The sequence below is a fragment of the Chiloscyllium punctatum genome, chromosome 6, assembly GCF_047496795.1.
Source record: "Chiloscyllium punctatum isolate Juve2018m chromosome 6, sChiPun1.3, whole genome shotgun sequence".
Classification (NCBI taxonomy): domain Eukaryota; kingdom Metazoa; phylum Chordata; class Chondrichthyes; order Orectolobiformes; family Hemiscylliidae; genus Chiloscyllium; species Chiloscyllium punctatum.
In genome coordinates, this window is record NC_092744.1 from 3653499 (window position 1) to 3674132 (window position 20634).

At 45.5% G+C, this 20634-nt stretch overlaps 1 protein-coding gene across 1 annotated transcript in view; it reads left to right on the forward strand.

Moving 5' to 3' along the window:
- LOC140478663 (uncharacterized) overlaps positions 1-20634 on the forward strand; it is a 298481-nt gene that overhangs the window by 215266 nt on the left and 62581 nt on the right. The window contains exons 36-39 of the mRNA XM_072571895.1: positions 2095-2184; positions 2806-2945; positions 17755-17881; positions 20469-20549. Coding sequence (XP_072427996.1) covers positions 2095-2184; positions 2806-2945; positions 17755-17881; positions 20469-20549 — 438 coding nt within the window. The remainder of the gene's footprint in view (positions 1-2094; positions 2185-2805; positions 2946-17754; positions 17882-20468; positions 20550-20634) is intronic.

The following is a 20634-nucleotide window of genomic DNA, read 5'->3' on the forward strand; positions in this document are numbered from 1 at the left end:
GGGAAAAATCCCTTGGTATTCACATTATCTATACCCCTCATGATTTTATAAATCTCAACTTCCTGCACTCCAGAGAGCCTGTCCAGTCTCTTCTTATAACTCAAACCCTCCACTCCTGACAACATCCTGATTAAACATTGCCTAACCCTCTCTAATTTAATAATATCCTTCCTATAGCAGGGTGACCAGAACTGGAGACTGTATTCCAGAAGAAGCCTCACCAACATCCAGTACAACCTCAGCACAACACCCCAACTCCTATACTGAGGCAAGCGTGCTAAACGCTTTCTTCACCACCCCCCTCCCTACTCCAGTCTAGATATGATGCAAATTTCAAAGAATTATATACCTGAACCCCTAGGTCTCTCTGTTCCACAATGCTACCAAGGCCCTACCATGAATTGTATAAAACCTTAAAAATTGTATAAACCCTTATAGTTCAACAGGTTTATTTGGAAGCACTAGCTTTCGGAGCACTGCTCCTTCATCAGCTGGTTTTGAAGTAGCGCTCCGAAAGCTGGTGCTTCCAAATAAGCCTTTGGACTATAACCTGGTGTTGTGTGGTTCTTAACTTTGTCCATCCCAGTCCAACACCGGTATCTCCACTTCATGTATAAATCCTGCCCTTGTTAATTTTAACAAAATGCAATACCTCACATTTATCCAAATTAAACTCCATCTGCCACTGTACAGCCCATTGACCCAATTGATCAAGGTCTGTTAATAATCTTAGATAACCTTCTTCACTGTTTTCACTATATTTTTGTTTCTGTTGTGGTTCTGTTCGCCGAGCTGGGAATTTGTCTTGCAAACGTTTCGTCCCCTGTCTAGGTGACATCCTCAGTGCATGGGAGCCTCCTGTGAAGCGCTTCTGTGATGTTTCCTCCGGCATTTATATTTTTGTTTCATCCAGAAAGTACTAACCATGCTTCCTATGTCCTCATCCAAATTGACAAAATAATGAAAATGTTGAAAAAAAAGTGGATCCAGTACTGATCCCTATGAAACTCCATTGGTTATAGACTTACAGCCCGAGAAACAAACCTCCACCACCACCCTGTCTCCTACCGTTAACCCAATTTTGTATCTAACTTGTGGGTAATGCATCCACCAAGTTCCTCGGATCAGTAAGGCACTCAAGCCATAGTGTAAGTGACGGGAGGTTGATGGTTACAAGGATGGGGCTGCTGATGAGGTGCCCTGGGTACCTGAAGAGAGAAATGTGATGCCTGTCACCTGGCTCTCCCTCCTTTACAAATGACCTGATCCTCTATCAGGCAGTCAAGGTCTAACAACAAGGTCACTCTGGGCAGTCCACTTTTAAGACTTCCCATGTGGTAACTGCCAGTACTACCACTGGTGCAATGAGGCCCATAATTGGACACTAATTGCTGGTTTGAGGGCCTCAATTGACATTGAACCAGGAAAGCCAAACACAAGCAAGCTCTCTCAGACCAGGCTGAATCAGCTGGATACACCCTACCTGATTAAATGCCCCTGTCACCTTCAAATTCACATCAGAGGAGAACTGTTAATTCTTTCCATTGTGTGTAAGTATAAGGAAACTGCTGTCCTTGTTTTTTTGTTGACTCCATCTATTCATTTGAATCATAATTTAGCCCATTGCAATTCGTTGTGTTCATAGAATCCCCCACAATATAGAAAGAGGCCTTTTGGCCCATCCAGTCCACACCGACTCCCTAAAGAACATTCCTCCTAGACCCAGCTCCCCCCTCTATCTCCGTAACCCTGCATTTATAACAGCTAATTCACTTAGACTACATATCCTTGGTCACTATAGCCAACTTAGTACAGCCAAACCACCTAACATACAGATTTCTGGACTTTGGAAGTAACCACAGACACATGGACAAGGCGTAAACCTCATACAGTCATCCAAGCCTGGAATCAAACCCAGGGCCCTGGCGCTGTGAGGCAGCTGTGCTAACCATCATGCTTTCCAGAGTGTCACCATGTTGTAAATTACTTCACAGCCATGCTTTAGAGAGGGAGAAGCAACAGACATGTGCTGCCATGTTATTTGATACTGGAAAGTTGTAAAATTTATAATTGTCTTCCTTTTTATCCAAACAGGCCCACCAGGTGATCCAGGATTACCAGGGAATTCAGGCAATCCAGGGTTTCCTGGAGCTCTTGGGTCTACTGGTCCAATGGGCTTGCCAGGTAAGTTCAAGTTTTGGAACAGGTAGATGGAGTGATGTATGTTTCTAAAACTATTCTACTATATAAAACAACAAACCAAACAAATTCACTGAAATAGTTTTATCCATAAACAACCACCTTCCTGGACTGAGTGAGAGTTACAAAGCGCTTTTCTAATGGAAATTTTTAATCTGAAATGCAAATTAATTTGAACACATAACCCATTGTAAATTCATTCTGCGGACAACCCAGAGCAGAATTAGGAACTGAAATATCCTGAGCCAAGAAGTGGTGAATGAATGCTTTATCTTGGAAAAAGCTGCAGGTGAAGGGAATCCTCCAAAGGACTATAACCAACTTGTGGATGGGCCCTACAGAAGTAATTAGCCTGAATGTATAGCATGCACGATTATACAGCTTATTGTTAGCAGTGTTCATTTCCTTCAAGCGTGTATATTTTTAATATATACGAAAGCTGTTTTGTTAAAAACCCATCAAATCTGCGTAATTAAAGAAAGATAATGTGGTTCTTATTGAATGTTAATGGTCCCTAACCAAGTTGTAACAAAAGTATGTGTGGGACATCCGAATCAGATACAATGCGGTGCTGTGTGTGAATTTTTCTTCTGGTCATTTTGTCAGGTGACAAAGGAGAAAAAGGGTTTGCTGGACTACCAGGGTTTTCAGCTTCACCTGGTTCTGACGGTATCCCTGGCCTAAAGGGAGAGAAAGGAGAACCAAGCAGATTAGTATATGGCAACCCAGGCCGTCCAGGAGAAAAGGTAGATTAACTCTGAACCTTCGGTATTCACCAAATGGTCAATTTGCTGACATGAAATTATTCATGTCATGAATCCAAAAATACATTGAAAAATAAAATATTGCAGATTCTGGTAATTTGAAATGTTGGAAGAAAATGTTTGAGATGCACAGCAGACCTGGCAACATCTACTTCGGAAAAAATACAGGTCTGGATCTTTCTCCTTGGTTGAGAGCAGAGAGATGGAACATTTCCCATCTCCGCAAACCCAAACCAGGGATAAAGTGATCTAGAATTTCATCTTTTCATTCTAAGGTGATGGGGCTCCTTGGGAGACAAGCCCGGGAACCCCAGAACAAGAGAGTAAGCTGCTGTATGCGAAGGTAGGCTATGTGGAAGTCCTGGATTAGTGGTGCTGGAAGAGCACAGCAGTTCAGGCAGCATCCAACGAGCAGCGAAATCAACGTTTCGGGCAAAAGCCCTTCGTCCTGTCTGGTGCACCAGCATATTGTGAAGGACAAATAAAAAGGACACCCAAAGTGGCCCTCCAGGCTGCATCCCTCATATCCTTTCCTCTACCCCTCCCAGGGGTGGCATGGTGGCTCAGTAGTTAGCACAGCTGCCTCACAGCACCAGGGACCCGGGTTTGATCCCTGCCTCGGGCGACTGTCAGTGTGGAGTTTGCACATTCTCCCCGTGTCTGCGTGGGTTTCCTCTGGGTGCTCCAGTTTCCTCCTACAATCCAAAGATGTGCAGGTCAGATGAATTGGCCATGGGAAATTGCCCATAGTGTTAGGTGCATTAGTCAGGTGTAAATATAGGATACAGGAATGGGTCTGGGTGGGTTACTTTTTGGAGGATCAGTGTGGACTTGTTGGGCCAAAGGGCCTGTTTCCATACTGTAAGGAATCTAACCAGCTAGCTCATTCCCAATGCTGTATCCATGCTTAACTTATGTTCCACCCATTCACATCCCCCTCACACCTTGTTTGACAACTATACCACATTGCCCACACCCCATAACCCAGCACATCCTCTGTCAGCCTATTCTGCTCACCTACATACCAACTCATTTCCATGGCCCTCTAATAGCTTTGTGACAACCTATACACCCTGCTCACCACCCAGTGTCTTTCCCTCTCCATGTAAACTGACATAGTATTCATCATGGACAGCCCGCAAGAACCATACTGAGGTAGCTTTATTTTACATGTCTACTATGTCACTCCTTGTAAAAAACAAACACATTGACTTTTTAAATTTCTTTAACTAATCTCTTATGAAGTCAAACATTTCTTTTCTATAAGCAGTGCAGCTATCAATCAAACTGCTCACTTAACATTAGGCATCCCGTTGTGAAAATGATAGGCTGAGGAATCAGTCATACAGCATAAATCCAATAATGATAGACCTCAGTTTTATATCTACAGATTGTGAAACAGTCAGCACTGATTTTTTTAATTCTAAAATTTGTTTTAAATGGTAAGCTCACCGGATTTAAACTTTTCATCATTTATAACAATGATTTGGATGTGAACATAGGCGGTGTAGTTAGTAAGTTTGCAGATGACACCAAAATTGAAGGTGTAGTGGACAGCGAAGAAGGTTACCTTGGATTTCAAGGGGATCTTGATCAAGTGGGCCAATGGGATGAGGCATGGCAGATGGATTTTAATGTAAGTAAATGTGAGGTGCTGCATTTTAGGAAAGCAAATCAGGGCAGGACTTATACAGTTATTGGTAAGGTCCTAGGGACTGTTGCTGAACAAAGGGAACTTAGAGTGCAGATTCATAGCTCCTTGAAAGTAGATTTGCAGGTAGATAAGTGTTGAAGAAAGTCTTGAGGGGCAGACCTTGAACACTGCCAAGAGTGTGGTGCTGGAAAAACACAGCAGAGCAGGCAGCATCTGAGAAGCAGGAAAATCAACATTTTGGGCAAAAGCCCTTCATCATTCCTGACGAAGGGCTTTTGCCTGAAACGTCAATTTTCCTGTTCCTCGGATGCTGCCTGGCCTGCCGTGCTTTTCCAGCACCACACTAATCTTAACTCTAATCTCCAGCATCTGCAGTCCTCACTTTTGCCCTCATCAGGACCTTGAGCATTAACCTTGAGCAATGCATCACAGGGAGACCACCGTCCTACGTATGGCTTGGCAGAACTCCAAAGTACAGCAGAAAGTTACAAGGTTATATGGAAAACAAGATATGGCCTGAAACACAGGCTGACCATTAATTACAATGTGTCAGATGGTCCAAGTTGATACTGAATCAGGGGTCAGCTGTCAGGGTCAGCCCTAAAAGATGCTACATGTTCTTCAAATAAACAGGACTGAAAGTTATCGCCTAACATGTTATTTACAGAAATCTGTGACAAATGCAGGACAGATGTCCTTAATTAGAGGGACAGCACACATTGGTAATATATTGTAGAGAGAGAGAAGCTAATTGACACATCCCTTAAGATTATCTGACAAGTACAGTGCACCACGTAATGGAGCAATTTTATAAGACATGGCAGTCTTTCTAAATTATATAGACAAGGACCTGTTGGCGATATTGATTAGGGCCTTTATATAGCCAAGAGGGGGGTATATGGTGGTCCAAGAACCCCGAGGGGAGGAGGCCTAGTAAATACAGGTATAATAACAGTTGCTCCGGTCGACCAGAGCTTTGGTGGAGGTGTGGAGTAATGTAATGTAGTGCAATGTAATGTAATTTAATTTAATGTTGTTTTATTTAATTTGAGTTTATTATAATTTGGGTTAAGTTAAATAAATAGGAGACTACTGTATCTTGAAGAGTAGCAGGCAGTTTATGGTTAAGGTTACTGTAACGTAATAGTACAATATTCTTTCTAATTTTCTGTATTTGGGTACCTTTATAACTTTTCGGTTTGGTTTTGGAAAAGACTGAAAAATGTTTCAGTAAATATATACATAAAAAAAGGCTGTCCCATGGAGGTTAAATCCTCTGTGTTCCCAAAAGGCTCCGTAATCGTGGGCCACAACAAAAGCATATGAGAGTCAGTGAATGGTTTTGCAGATTTTCCTGTCAATCCTCACGTTAGCTCCAAGGCAGCAAGAAGGACACTTCACTCCTCAGTGACCATATCTCCACAGTTAAAGTAAGGGCCTGCCATTTGTCCCTGGGGGACTTCACTATCTTGGTCCCAGTGCCAAAGGTGTAGTACTGGAGCCTGCTTGTCCCCATTTCCAGGGTCCTGCAGAGAAAGGGTTGCTCAGCAGTGGTTGGGCATCTGAGATAGGTTCCACCTCCAGTGGGTATGCTGGTCTCAATCACTCTCTCCAGGGTTGGCACACAGAGTATTGGGATCGCAAGGTCGCTGGACATATTCAGTTTTACCTGTAATATGAGTCTCGTTCTGGCCACCCCAGTACAAGATCACTGCTCACCTCATTTGCAACCGGAAATTCTGAGACTAGTTCATATTGTTTGTCTGGATCATGTCGGCAACACCAGAAGGAATACATTTCAAAAGCATAGCATTAAACAAAGGTGACGCAGCTTCTCGAATGAAGACTAGATCGCCTGCAAATATTCCATAACAAGTAACAAACTGCTCCCAATAATCACCTTCTGACACCCAAAATTTGGGATTGCAGTTCAGTATGTCACTAATATTTACAGGTTGTTGTAAGGCTCATTCTAATGACTGGATTAAGTGGTCTGCCTAGTCAACATTGTCAGGGAATCTTTCCTTCAAGTCCCTCGGACAGGCCCTAGGGATGGCATCATACATCTGTATTGTCCTTCGGACATATTGACCGAATTGGGCTAGTTTCCCCTTGTGGTCAGGGACTTGGTTCATTAACATTACTCTGCTTTCTGAGAGAATTCCTGGTTAAGGATGGCTCAGGCTGCTCACCCCCATGAAGTTGGCTATGAAGCTGGTTACTGATATGGGTAGCACGGTGGCACAGTGGTTAGCATTGCTGCCTCACAGCGCCAGAGACCCGGGTTCAATTCCCGCCTCGGGCAACTGACTGTGTGGAGTTTGCACATTCTTCCTGTGTCTGCGTGGGTTTCCCACAGTCCAAATATTTGCAGGTTAGGTGAATTGGCCATGCTAAATTGCCCACAGTGAAAGGTGAAAGGGTAAATGTAGGGGAATGGGTCTAGGTGGGTTGTTCTTCGGAGGGTCGGTGTGGACTTGTTGGGCCAAAGGGCCTGTTTCCACACTGTAAATAATCTAATCTAATCTGTCAGGGACCCATCTTCAGAGTAAGGGAGATTTATAATTGGGGACTATCAGGAGACGTTAGGGGCTCAGTGGGTATCCTGGAATAAAGTCCCTATCCCTCATCCCTATCAGTGTCATCCCCATCCTTAAATAGTGTCAGTATGCCAGACATAGGCTCAGGATCTCGAGCAGAACTTAGATTCTTTTACAGCACTTTTGCTTCAACTCCATCTTTTTTACACTTTCCATTACATCGCCTACTTCTAATGCCAATTGTATGTATAATGCTCAATTTGTTTCATGGGATGGTCCAGGTGAACATTAATTAATGCAGCCATGCTTTCAACCAACCATGAGCAATGACACAGATCACTAACAATGTATAAAGATATAAAAGCCGATCGATCATGCCAATAATCCAGATTTTGTAACTCCAGGACTAATAGAAATGGTTTCAAAAATATTGACTAATTTAACCATACCATTAACAAGAGATGGAAACTGAACAAGTGACTAAAACATTTCATTGTTAATTAATCAGAACAGATTTTAAAGTCACAAAAATGATTCAAATCTGCTTAGTTTTTCAGACATGATCAGGATTGTTCTGTGACGTGCATATCACACTCAGCTTATCAAATCACAAGTTTTTTTCCTTTTGAGTATGAGTTTTGTCTAGAGGTTTCAATATAAAAATGGAAATTCAGTCATTCAAAACCCAATTTTACAATATAAAATGTGCACAGTTTCCAACCCTGTAATCCATTATAATTACCCGGTTCTAGACTATCAATTTAAATCTCAGATTTGGTTCTGATCAGTCATTGCTCATTTAGAACATAGAACATAGAACATAGAACAATACAGCACAGAACAGGCCCTTCGGCCCACGATGTTGTGCCGAACTTCTATCCTAGATTAAGCACCCATCCATGTACCTATCCAAATGCCGCTTAAAGGTCGCCAATGAATCTGACTCTACCACTCCCACAGGCAGCGCATTCCATGCCCCCACCACTCTCTGGGTGAAGAACCCACCCCTGACATCTCCCCTATACCTTCCACCCTTCACCTTAAATTTATGTCCCCTTGTAACACTCTGTTGTACCCGGGGAAAAAGTTTCTGACTGTCTACTCTATCTATTCCTCTGATCATCTTATAAACCTCTATCAAGTCACCCCTCATCCTTCGCCGTTCCAACGAGAAAAGGCCGAGAACTCTCAACCTATCCTCGTACGACCTACTCTCCATTCCAGGCAACATCCTGGTAAATCTTCTCTGCACCCTCTCCAAAGCTTCCACATCTTTCCTAAAGTGAGGCGACCAGAACTGCACACAGTACTCCAAATGTGGCCTAACCAAAGTCCTGTACAGCTGCAACATCACCTCACGACTCTTGAATTCAATCCCTCTGCTAATGAACGATAATACTCCATAGGCCTTCTTACAAACTCTATCCACCTGAGTGGCAACCTTCAAAGATCTATGTACATAGACCCCAAGATCCCTCTGTTCCTCCACCTGACCAAGAACCCTACCATTAACCCTGTATTCCGCATTCTTATTTGTTCTTCCAAAATGGACAACTTCACACTTGGCAGGGTTGAACTCCATCTGCCACTCCTCAGCCCAGCTCTGCATCATATCTAAGTCCCTCTGCAGCCGACAACAGCCCTCCTCACTGTCCACAACTCCACCTATCTTTGTATCATCTGCAAATTTACTGACCCACCCTTCGACTCCCTCATCTAAGTCATTTATAACATTATAGGCTGTGAAATGACTGCAGCTGCATTAATAACGTCTTCTCTACTCACATGGTAATAAAATGCTTCTTATGCACAAATGATGACCGAATCCAAAGACACAGGTATGAATAACAGCACCTTAACTTTTGTTACATGACTTTTTCTCACAAAATAATGCTGAACTGGAAATTCAACTCTGTGACAAAGGGAAACTAATACAGAACAAAGCTTCGTCTGGCAATCTGTACGTACAAACGAGCAGTCTCAAAATTATGTGGAAACAAACGAGTCCGAAACAAAAATTAATTCTGCTAGTATCATTTTCTGAAAACAATATTTTGTGGAACGGGGCAGTACGGTGGCTCAGTGGTTAGCACGGCTGCCTCACAGCACCAGGGACCCAGGTTCGATTCCAGCCTCAGGCAACTGTCTGTGTGGTTTGCACATTCTCCCTGTGTCTGCGTGGGTTTCCTCCAGGCGTTCCGGTTTCTTCCTAATGCTACCTGCCTTGCTGTGTTCCTCTCCCTCCTGATCCTGCCTGCCTTGCTGTGTTCCTCTCCCTCCTGATCCTGCCTGCCTTGCTGTGTTCCTCTCCCTCCTGATACTGCCTGCCTTGCTGTGTTCCTCTCCCTCCTGATGCAGCCTGCCTTGCTGTGTTCCCGTCCCTCCTGATGCTGCCTGCCTTGCTGTGTTCCTCTCCCTCCTGATGCTGCCTGCCTTGCTGTGTTCCCGTCCCTCCTGATGCTGCCTGCCTTGCTGTGTCCCTCTCCCTCCTTATGCTGCCTGCCTTGCTGTGTTCCCCTCCCTCCTGACGCTGCCTGCCTTGCTGTGTCCCTCTCCCTCCTTATGCTGCCTGCCTTGCTGTGTTCCCCTCCCTCCTGACGCTGCCTGCCTTGCTGTGTCCCTCTCCCTCCTTATGCTGCCTGCCTTGCTGTGTTCCCCTCCCTCCTTATACTGCCTGCCTTGCTGTGTTCCCCTCCCTCCTTATACTGCCTGCCTTGCTGTGTTCCCCTCCCTCCTGATGCTGCCTGCCTTGCTGTGTTCCTCTCCCTCCTTATGCTGCCTGCCTTGCTGTGTTCCCCTCCCTCCTGACGCTACCTGCCTTGCTGTGTCCCTCTCCCTCCTTATGCTGCCTGCCTTGCTGTGTTCCCCTCCCTCCTGACGCTGCCTGCCTTGCTGTGTCCCTCTCCCTCCTTATACTGCCTGCCTTGCTGTGTCCCTCTCCCTCCTTATGCTGCCTGCCTTGCTGTGTTCCCCTCCCTCCTGACGCTGCCTGCCTTGCTGTGTCCCTCTCCCTCCTTATACTGCCTGCCTTGCTGTGTTCCCCTCCCTCCTGATGCTGCCTGCCTTGCTGTGTCCCTCTCCCTCCTTATACTGCCTGCCTTGCTGTGTTCCCCTCCCTCCTGATGCTGCCTGCCTTGCTGTGTCCCCCTCCCTCCTTATACTGCCTGCCTTGCTGTGTCCCTCTCCCTCCTGATGCTGATGCTGATGGTGAATTGCCTAAGTTAATTGGCCATAATGCTCAGGGATGTATAGGTTAGGTGCATATGTCAGGAGTAAATGTAGGGGAATGGGTCTGGGTGGGTTACTCTTCGGAGGGTTGGTGTGGACTAGTTGGGCCGAAGGGCCTGTTTCCACAAAGTAGGGATTCTAAGTATAAAATATTGTTTGTTTGGGATATTTAGATCCATCTTTATGCTTAGTGTTTGACAATTTTTAAATTAAATTATGTGAAGTTCACTGTAATTTCTCCACTTAATGAGCAAATGTTAAAGTCTGAGGCGATTGCCCTCAATATTAGGTTTAGATTATTTTTATGAAATGAGCAGACATCTATTTTCATCCTGGAACAGAATCATTCTGCACCTGAGGCCAGGAGTTACAGTGCTGCTGCTTTTACTGCCTTTAGTCAAGCCTTTAATTAGTCTGACACCTGGGGATGAAATAAACAGGAGCTTGAAATTATGGTGGAGTTGAGAGTAGGTTTATACTGGTGTCGGTGTAAAAATCTAAGGAAAAGACTTCTTTTTAAGATTGAAATGTTGTCTTCTGTCATACTAAACTGATTTGAATTTCATGAAAACATAAAAATATGACTAGTTAGCAACTGACAGTAGTGCAGTCATGATCTGTGAGCACATTCCCGGATCTTGACCTCCAGGGAACAAAACACAAACATTCAGTCACCAACGAGCGAAAGTGCATTCAAACCAGACCACAAAGAGTTAACCGCTCTGCAAGCTTCAGTGACTCAATATTGAGAGGATCTATCTCTCTCTCTCTCTGGCAAATTTTCCCTATTCCAGGTTTTAGTTTCTGTTGATGCTGTGCGTGTAAGGTTAATGAAACATTCACATTCCAGAACAGACAAAATTAGAGAGTTTCAATTCTAACAATATTTTCAAGCCAAATTGTCCATGTCTCTACGTTAGTCTGCGATGCAGGGAGAAGTACAATGGAGTCTTTAATGGTCGTCCAATGTGTCCCATAGGCTACATTCATTAAAGTCTGGACATCCTGAGGCAAGCAACTATAAATACTGCAGATTTGTACTAGCCAAATAACAATGTTAGGCACTAGAGTGGATTAGGGGTGTCTTGAAGAATGTCGTGGATCTCAGGGCTTATCAAGGGGGGTTTCACCCATTATAATCCTGGGGCAAGCAAGTTCTTTATTACCAATCTCTGTAAATCGTGAGATGCTTTCACCAACACGTGCCATCCGGACACTAGGACCCTGTTGAGTATTTGCACTAGTAACTTGTAGCCAAGTAGCACGAACTGTAACACTGTTTCTAAGTAAGCATTCTGTCCCTGGCCAGCTTTCCTCCCATTTGGGAAGCGACGACAATCCTGTCTGGGACTGTAACTGTGGGGGACTTAGGGGAATAGGGCACCAGTACGATTGGAGGGTTTTGGAAGAGTTCCCAGGACGCTGACCACGATTGAAACTGTAGGGGGTTGATGGCTCTTAACCACTTCCTTAAACTCAACAAGGGAATCTCCTACCTTAAGTGTTACTTTTCGCATGTTTACCCTGACATTTCAGCACCTCCTCTGAGGGGACAAAAGGATGGGCTTCAGCGTGCACAGCAGGATAAGATTGCCTTGTCGCCTGGGCCAGCACTTCAGTCTTACTTTGTAAAATGATTCGATCCCATCCTCACATCCCAGGTCTCATACGCAGAACAGTCACTTTAAGGCAAACATCCTGCCCCTCGAATGCTGCCTGACCTGCTGTGCTTTTCCAGCACCACTCTAATCTAGACTCTGGTTTCCAGCATCTGCAGTCCTCACTTTTGCCTACAGGCAAACAAAGACAAACAACAAAATAAACCAGCAAGACAAAACACTGGCACCAGGGTCAATTCCTCAAGGCCTCCCCAAGGCTGGCAATCAGCCGAGTTCGCAATTCTAAATAGTTAGATCTGTCCATCTTTTGCTTTGCCTCAGGGGATCAGCCTGCAGGCACAGGTCAGGATCACACACTTAACCAATTGTAGTAATTTTGATTAGGCCCACACAAAACTCACATTTACTCAAAAACCAATTTAAAGTGTTGAAGGCACTAAATCAGGTCCACGCAAGACCCTGTAATGAAGGGGATACTGAAACCCCTGCCATTATTACACAATGCATCATGGGGAGACCACCATCTTAAGTATGGCTCGGCAGAACTCCGAAGTACAGCAGAAAGTTAGAAGATGAGATAGAAAACAAGGCATGGGCTGAAACACAGGCTGACCATTAATTATAATGTTGAAAATGTGTTGCTGGAAAAGCGCAGCAGGTCAGGCAGCATCCAAGGAATAGGAGAATTGACGTTTCGCGGATAAGCCCTTCTTCAGGAATGAGGAAAGTGTGTCTAGCAGGCTAAGATAAAAGGTAGGGAGGAGGGACGTGGGGGAGGGGCGTTGGAAATGCAATAGGTGGAAGGAGGTCAGGGTGAGGGTGATAGGCCGGAGTGGGGTGGGGGCGGAGAGGTCAGGAAGAAGATTGCAGGTTAGGAAGGCGGTGCTGAGTTCGAGGGATTTGACTGAGACAAGGTGGGGGAAGGGGAAGTGAGGAAACTGGAGAAATCTGAGTTCATTCCTTGTGGTTGGAGGGTTCCTAGGCGGAAGATGAGGTGCTCTTCCTCCAACCGTCGTGTTGCCATGGTCTGGCGATGGAGAAGTCCAAGGACCTGCATGTCCTTGGTGGAGTGGGAAGGGGAGTTGAAGTGTTGAGCTACGGGGTGGTTGGGTTGGTTGGTCCGGGTGTCCCAGAGGTGTTCTCTGAAACGTTCCGCAAGTAGGTGCCCTGTCTCCCCAATATAGAGGAGGCCACATCGGGTGCAGCGGATGCAATAGATGATGTATGTGGAGGTGCAGGTGAATTTGTGGCGGATATGGAAGTATCCCTTGGGGCCTTGGAGGGAAGTAAGGGGGGAGGTGTGGGCGCAGGTTTTGCATTTCTTGCGGTTGCAGGGGAAGGTGCTGGGAGTGGAGGTTGGGTTGGTGGGAGGTGTGGACCTGACGAGGGAGTCACAGAGGGAGTGGTCTTTTCGGAATGCTGATAGGGGAGGGGAGGGAAATATATCCCTGGTGGTGCGGTCCGTTTGGAAGTGGCGGATGATACGCTGTACATGGAGGTTGGTGGGGTGGTAGGTGAGGACCAGTGGGGTTCTGTCCTGGTGGCAGTTGGAGGGGCGGGGCTCAAGGGCGGAGGAGCGGGAAGTGGAAGAGATGCGGTGGAGGGCATCATTGACTACGTCTGGGGGGAAATTGCGGTCCTTGAAGAAGGAGGCCATCTGGGTTGTATGGTTTTGGAACTGGTCCTCCTGGGAGCAGATGCGGCGGAGACGAAGGAATTGGGAATATGAGATGGCGTTTTTACAGGGGGCAGGGTGGGAGGAGGTGTAGTCTACGTAGCTGTGGGAGTCGGTCGGTTTATAGTAAATGTCCGTGTTGATTCGGTCGACAGAGATAGAAATGGAAAGGTCTAGGAAGGGGAGGGAGGAGTCTCAGATGGTCCAGATGAATTTGAGATCGGGGTGGAAGGTGTTGGTAAAGTGGATGAACTGTTCAACCTCCTCGTGGGAGCACGAGGCAGCGCCGATACAGTCATCGATGTAGCGGAGGAAAAGGTGGGGGATGGTGCCAGTGTAGCTGCGGAAGATGGACTGTTCCACATATCCTACGAAGAGGCAGGCATAGCTGGGGCCCATGCGGGTGCTCATGGCTACTCCTTTGGTTTGGAGGAAATGGGAGGATTGGAAAGAGAAGTTGTTCAGGGTGAGGACCAGTTCAGTCAGTCGAAGGAGGGTGTCAGTGGAAGGGTACTGGTTGGGTCGGTGGGAAAGGAAGAAGCGGAGGGCTTTAAGTCCTTCGTGATGGGGAATGGAGGTGTACAGGGACTGGATGTCCATGGTGAAGAGAAGGCGTTGGGGACCGGGGAAGCGAAAATCATGGAGGAGGTGGAGGGCGTGGGTGGTGTCCCGAACGTGGGTGGGGAGTTCTTGGACTAAGGGGGACAGGACCGTGTCGAGGTATGCAGAGATGAGTTCGGTGGGGCAGCAGCAGGCTGAAACAATGGGTCAGCCGGGGCAGTCAGGTTTGTGGATTTTGGGCAGGAGGTAGAAACGGGCGGTGTGTGGTTGTGTGACTATGAGGTTGGAGGCGGTGGATGGGAGATCCCCTGAGGTGATGAGGTTATGGATGGTCTGGGAGATGATGGTTTGGTGGTGGGAGGTGGGGTCATGGTCAAGGGGGCAGTAGGAGGCGGTGTCCGTGAGCTGGCGTTTAGCCTCAGCGGTGTAAAGGTCGGTGCGCCAAACTACTACCGCGCCTCCCTTGTCTGCTGGTTTGATAGTGAGGTAGGGGTTGGAACAGAGGGAGTGGAGGGCTGCACATTCTGAGGGTGAGAGGTTGGAGTGGGTGAGAGGGGTGGAGAAGTTGAGGCGGTTAATGTCGCGGCAGCAACACATTTTCAGCTCTGATCTCTAGCATCTGCAGTCCTCACTTTCTCCTCATTAATTACAATGTGTCAAGATGGTCCGAGGAGGTAGTGAATCAGGAATCAGCCCTAAAAGGTGCTACATGTTCTACAAGTAACCAGGACTGAAAGCTATCATCTAACACACTGTTTACAGAGATCCGTGACAAATGCAGGACAGATATCCTTAATTAGAGGAGCAACACACATTGGCAATATATTGTAGAGAGGGAGAAGCTACTTGACAAGAGGAGGTGCCTTTGAGCAATTAAGCTACACACACCAGCAATGTATCACAGTGAGAGAGGAACTACGCTATGTGTGAAACAGCCTCCCATAGGTAAAAACAATGACTGCAGATGCTGGAAACCAGATTCTGGATTAGTGGTGCTGGAAGAGCACAGCAGTTCAGGCAGCATCCAAGGAGCTTTGAAATCGACGTTTCGGGCAAAAGCCCTTCATCAGGAATAAAGGCAGTGAGCCTGAAGCATGGAGAGATAAGCTAGAAGAGGGTGGGGGTGGGGAGAAAGTAGCATAGAGTACACTGGGTGAGGGGGAGGGGATGAAGGTGATAGGTCAGGGAGGAGAGGGTGGAGTGGAGAGGTGGGAAAGGAGATAGGCAGGTAGGACAAGTCCGGACAAGTCATGGGGACAGTTACTGAGCTGGAAGTTTGGAACTAGGGTGAGGTGGGGGAAGGGGAAATGAAGAAACTGTTGAAGACCACATTGATGCCCTGGGGTTGAAGTGTTCCGAGGCGGAAGATGAGGCATTCTTCCTCCAGGTGTCTGGTGGTGAGGGAGCGGCGGTGAAGGAGGCCCAGGACCTCCATGTCCTCGGCAGAGTGGGAGGGGGAGTTGAAATGTTGGGCCACGGGGCGGTGTGGTTGATTGGTGCGGGTGTCCCGGAGATGTTCCCTAAAGCGCTCTGCTAGGAGGCGCCCAGTCTCCCCAATGTAGAGGAGACCGCATCGGAAGCAACGGATACAATAAATGATATTAGTGGATGTGCTACATGCCAAATACTATTGATCTGCTGGGTGAGGGGAACTTCCACAAAATAGTCCCTTAATCAGGATGGAAGCCTTGTCCAGAAAAATAACTTCCGCAATAGGATAGTGAAGAGGGCATTTTGTATGCTTTCCTTTATTGGTCAGAGCATTGAGTATAGGAATTGGGGGTATGATGTTGAGGACATTGGTTAGACAATGTTTGGAATATTGCATGACTTCTGGTCGTCTTCCTATCGGAAGTATGTTGTGAAACTTGAAACGGTTCAGAAAAGGTTTACAAGGAAGTTACCAGGGTTGGAGGTTTTGTAGCTCAGGTTGAGGTTTTGGATGTAGGTTTGCTCGCTGAGGTTCATTTCCAGACATTTCATCACCCTACTAGGTAACATCTTCAATGGGCCTCAGGCGAAGCACTGCTGAAAGTTCCTGCTTTCTATTTATATGTTTGGGTTTCTTTGGGTTAGTGGTGTCAATTCCTGTGGTGATGTTATTTCCTGTGGTGAAGTCACTTCCTGTTCCTTTTCTCAGGGGGTGGTAGATGGGGTCTAACTCAATGTGTTTGTTGATAGAGTTCTGGAAAAGGAACAGGAAATGACTTCACCACAGGAAATGACATCACCAACCCAAAGAAACCCAAATATATAAATAGAAAGCAGGAATTTTCAGCAGTGCTTCGCCTGAGGTCCACTAAAGATGTTACCTAGTAGGGTAATGAAACATCTGGAAATGAACCTTCAAGCTCAGCGAGCAAACTTACATCCAGGTATGGAGGATTTGAGCTATCGGACGAGGCTGGGGATGTTTTTCCTGGAGCATCAGAGGCTGAAGGGTGACCTTATAGAAGTTTATAAAATCATGAGGGGTATGCATAAATTAGACAGACAAGGCTTTTTCCCGGGGTGGAGGAGTCCAGAACTAGAGGACATAGGTTCAGGGTGAGGGGGGAAAAGATTTAAAAGGGACCCAAAGGCAACTGTTTCACACAGAGGGTGGAACGTGTATGGAATGAGCTGCGAGAGGAACTGGTGGAGGCTGGTACAATTACAGCATTTTAATGGCACCTGGATGAATATATGAATAGGAAGGGCTAAAAGGATGTGAGCCAAGTCCTGGCAAATGGGACTAGATTGGGTTGGGATATCTGTTTGGCATGGACGAGTTGGACCGAAGGGTCTGTTTCCAGGCTGTACATCTCTATGACTCTGTAACTTCACAGTCTAAAAGGGCTTTTGCATTTTTACACACGAGCATGCCTAAACGGTACCTGACCTCTCCCAATCTGGTACTTTGCACCTCTTAGATAGGATACAGTATCTCTCTCAAAGACGAACTCCACCTCTTCCAAAGATGTGTCCCATGTCCCCCAAAGGTATGCCAAGATCATATACAAAGGGGTACTCTGGTTAACCAAAGAAATGTACAGTAAAAGACCTGCTCTGATCTGTTCTCCTTGCGCATTTTGGGTTCCACACCAAAAGGATGACAATGTTTTTTTCACCGGGGGTAGATGATCATTTAACCTGTCTCCATGAATCGGGCATCTGCATACTCAAGCCCACCCTCCATCTTGTCCTCATGAAACCATGTATTGCCCTGTTCAGAGGCAGGACTCAAGATAAATGCCAGGAAGTCCAGCTGTAGTTACATATCAAGTCAATTATCCATCAACAGAACTGCTGTTTTTAAGTAACATGAACACACTTTAGGAATCTAGATCAGTGTTCCCTCATCACAGAACACCCATTTTTCCATTAAACAATAAGAACAGTGCAATCTATGAATCAAACACAAGAACAGCAGGACCAACTTAACACGCAAATTTCTGAACAAAGAGCAATGATTTGTAAAACGATACCTACAAGTCAATAAGTTATCTTGTACTTTGACCCTCGTATATTCTAGGGTAATCAAGGTCCTTCAGCCCCTAAAGGACAACCTGGTACTCCTGGATCTCGAGGTAAACCAGGAACTGACGGTCCTCCTGGGAACCCTGGTGAGAAAGGCGACCAGGGCCAATCAGGTTATCCAGGTATTACGTCTTCAATTGTTTCAACCATCTCCAAAATAAACATGGAGGGCTGCACTGGTGAAAAGCATAAGTACATCTTCGATGACTAAGATAGAACAAAGGAACAAAGAAAATGACAACACAGGAACAGGCCCTTCGGCCCTCCAAGCCTGTGCCGATTCCGATCCTCGATCTACACCTGTCTCCTATTTTCTAAGGATTGGGATCCCTCTGCTCCCTGCCTGTTTATGTATCTGTCGAGATACATCTGAAATGAACGCTGTCCTTACCGCCTCTACCACTTCTGCTGGCAACGCATTCCAGGCACCCATCACCCTCTGCGTAAAGAACTTTCCACCCATATCTCCCCTAAACCTTTCCCCTCTCACTTTGAACTCATAACCCCTAGTAATTGAGTCCCCCACTCTGGGAAGAAGCTTCTTGCTATCCACCCTGTCTGTTTCTCTCATAATTTTGTCGACCTCAATCAGGTCCTCCCTCAACCTCCATCTTTCTAATGAAAATAATCCTAATCTATTCAACATCTCTTCATAGCTAGTGCCCTCCATACCAGGCAACATCCTGGTGAACCTCCTCTGCACCTTCTCCAAAGCATCCACATCCTTTTGGTAATGTGGCAACCAGAACTGTATGCAGTATTCCAAATGCAGCCGAACCAAAGTCCTATACAACTGTAACATGACCTGCCAACTCTTGTACTAAATACCCTGTCTGATGAAGGAAAGCATGCCGTATGCCTTCTTGACCACTTTACTGACCTGTGTTGCCACCTTCAGGGAACAATGGACCTGAACATCCAGATCTCTCTGCACATCAATTTTCCCCAGGACTTTTCCATTTACTGTATAGTCTGCTCTTGAATTGGATCTTCCAAAATGCATCACCTTGTATTTGCCCAGATTGTACTCCATCTGCCATTTCTCTGCCCATCTCCCCAATCTATTTATATTCTGCTGTACTCTCTGACAGTCCCCTTCACTATCTGCTACTCCATCAATCTTAGTGTCATCTGCAAACTTGCTAATCAGGCAACCGATAGCTTCCTCCAAATCATTTATATACATATCTTATATATCACAAACAACAGTGGTCCCAGCACGGATCCCTGTGGAACACCACTGGTCACAGGTCTCCATTTTGACAAACTCCATTCCACTACCATTTTCTGTCTCTTGTTGCCCAGCCAGTTCTCTATCCATCTAGTTACAACACCCTGGACCCCATGCGACTTCACCTTTTCCATCAGCCTACCATGGGGAACCTTAGCAAACGCCTTACTAAAGTCCATGTATATGACATCTAGAGCCTTTCCCGCATTAATCAACTTTGTCACATCCTCAAAGAGTTCTATTAAGTTTGTAAGACATAACCTTCCCCGCACAAAACCAAGCTTCCCACTACTGATAAGCCCAAAAGATGATAGTTTATTGTTCCTGCTGGTTCTTTTCAGCCTTTAACGCCACTGATAATCATCGAACATCTAATCCTCTGGCTTCATTTGTATCTGTCCCAGCCCTGGCCATACAAATCTATTAATGGGTTTTTCCACTCTTCCCTGACAGTCATCTCTGGCCTCACGTAGCCCGGAATTCCTACTGGTTCTATCCATTTATCATTCAAATGCTGCACCTCAGTGATATAATGTGTTAGAAACCCAAAATCAAGCTTTATGGGCATATTTTGATGTACATTAGAGAACTACTGATCAATTCTGCAGTTGCTTGATCCACTATCAAGTGTTAAACAATTTATAATTTCTTCCCATTTACTACAAGCTTAAATTATCCTTCCTCCTGTTTCATCATGCAAGCTTTTTATTTAATATTCTGTCAACCAGTTTGATTGCCACTTTAGTCTAAATTGAGTTAAGCAGAACCGTGACAAGCTGCGTAATCCAGAAATAATTTTCCTTCCCTTGTCACACATTATTGAAGTCATTTTCCCTCATTGCTAAAATTTTAATCCATAGATATTCCTCCTCAAAAATAAACTTTTCTAGTTTTATCCAAGTTGACTACTCTGCCTTCTCAAAATTACAACCTATTCAGCAAGTCAATTCCTATTCTTATTCTCTCTGGACTTTTATTACCATTCCACTCTTGACTGTTCGATTGAGTCATTTACCATTCCCAATACATTTCCAGATTTTCACTATGTCACTTCATCATCATTTAGGTAATTTCCTTTAGTTGTATCCCCTATCATATCAACATTGACTCTCCTGATAATGATCTATTCTGTTTCCACCATTCTGACTTGTTTTCATTGTCACTTACTCCTCATTCTACAAGCAATCTATATTCTAGTGCTCCCTGACAAAATGTATCCAGCTTAGTTACTCCCTCCCTGACTTCTAATACCTTTATTTGGTTTCCTTTAGTTTATGTTGCCACATTCCCAAATTATCAGCTCTTCTCTCCCAGTGTTTTTCTCCAGCTTCCATTGAATTAAATGAATGATTACAAATATAAATTGCAGCAGAAAGTGTGCCAGAAATTGTTCATTAAGCTAGTGCAAAATGTCTATATTGTTCAACAATTGAACCCAGCCTTTTACTTCTTATGTGCCTTTGAATGTTGAAATGTAGGTCCTGCAGGCTGTAAAGGCAGTGAAGGACTTTTTGGGAAACGAGGCTTACCAGGAAGCCAAGGTGTCCCAGGAACCCCAGGTAAGATCCTTCTGTCCTTTACAGTCATTTAGCTAAAATCTACACTGGAATAGAAAATTCTTGGAAGCTAGTCCCTGTTGCACTG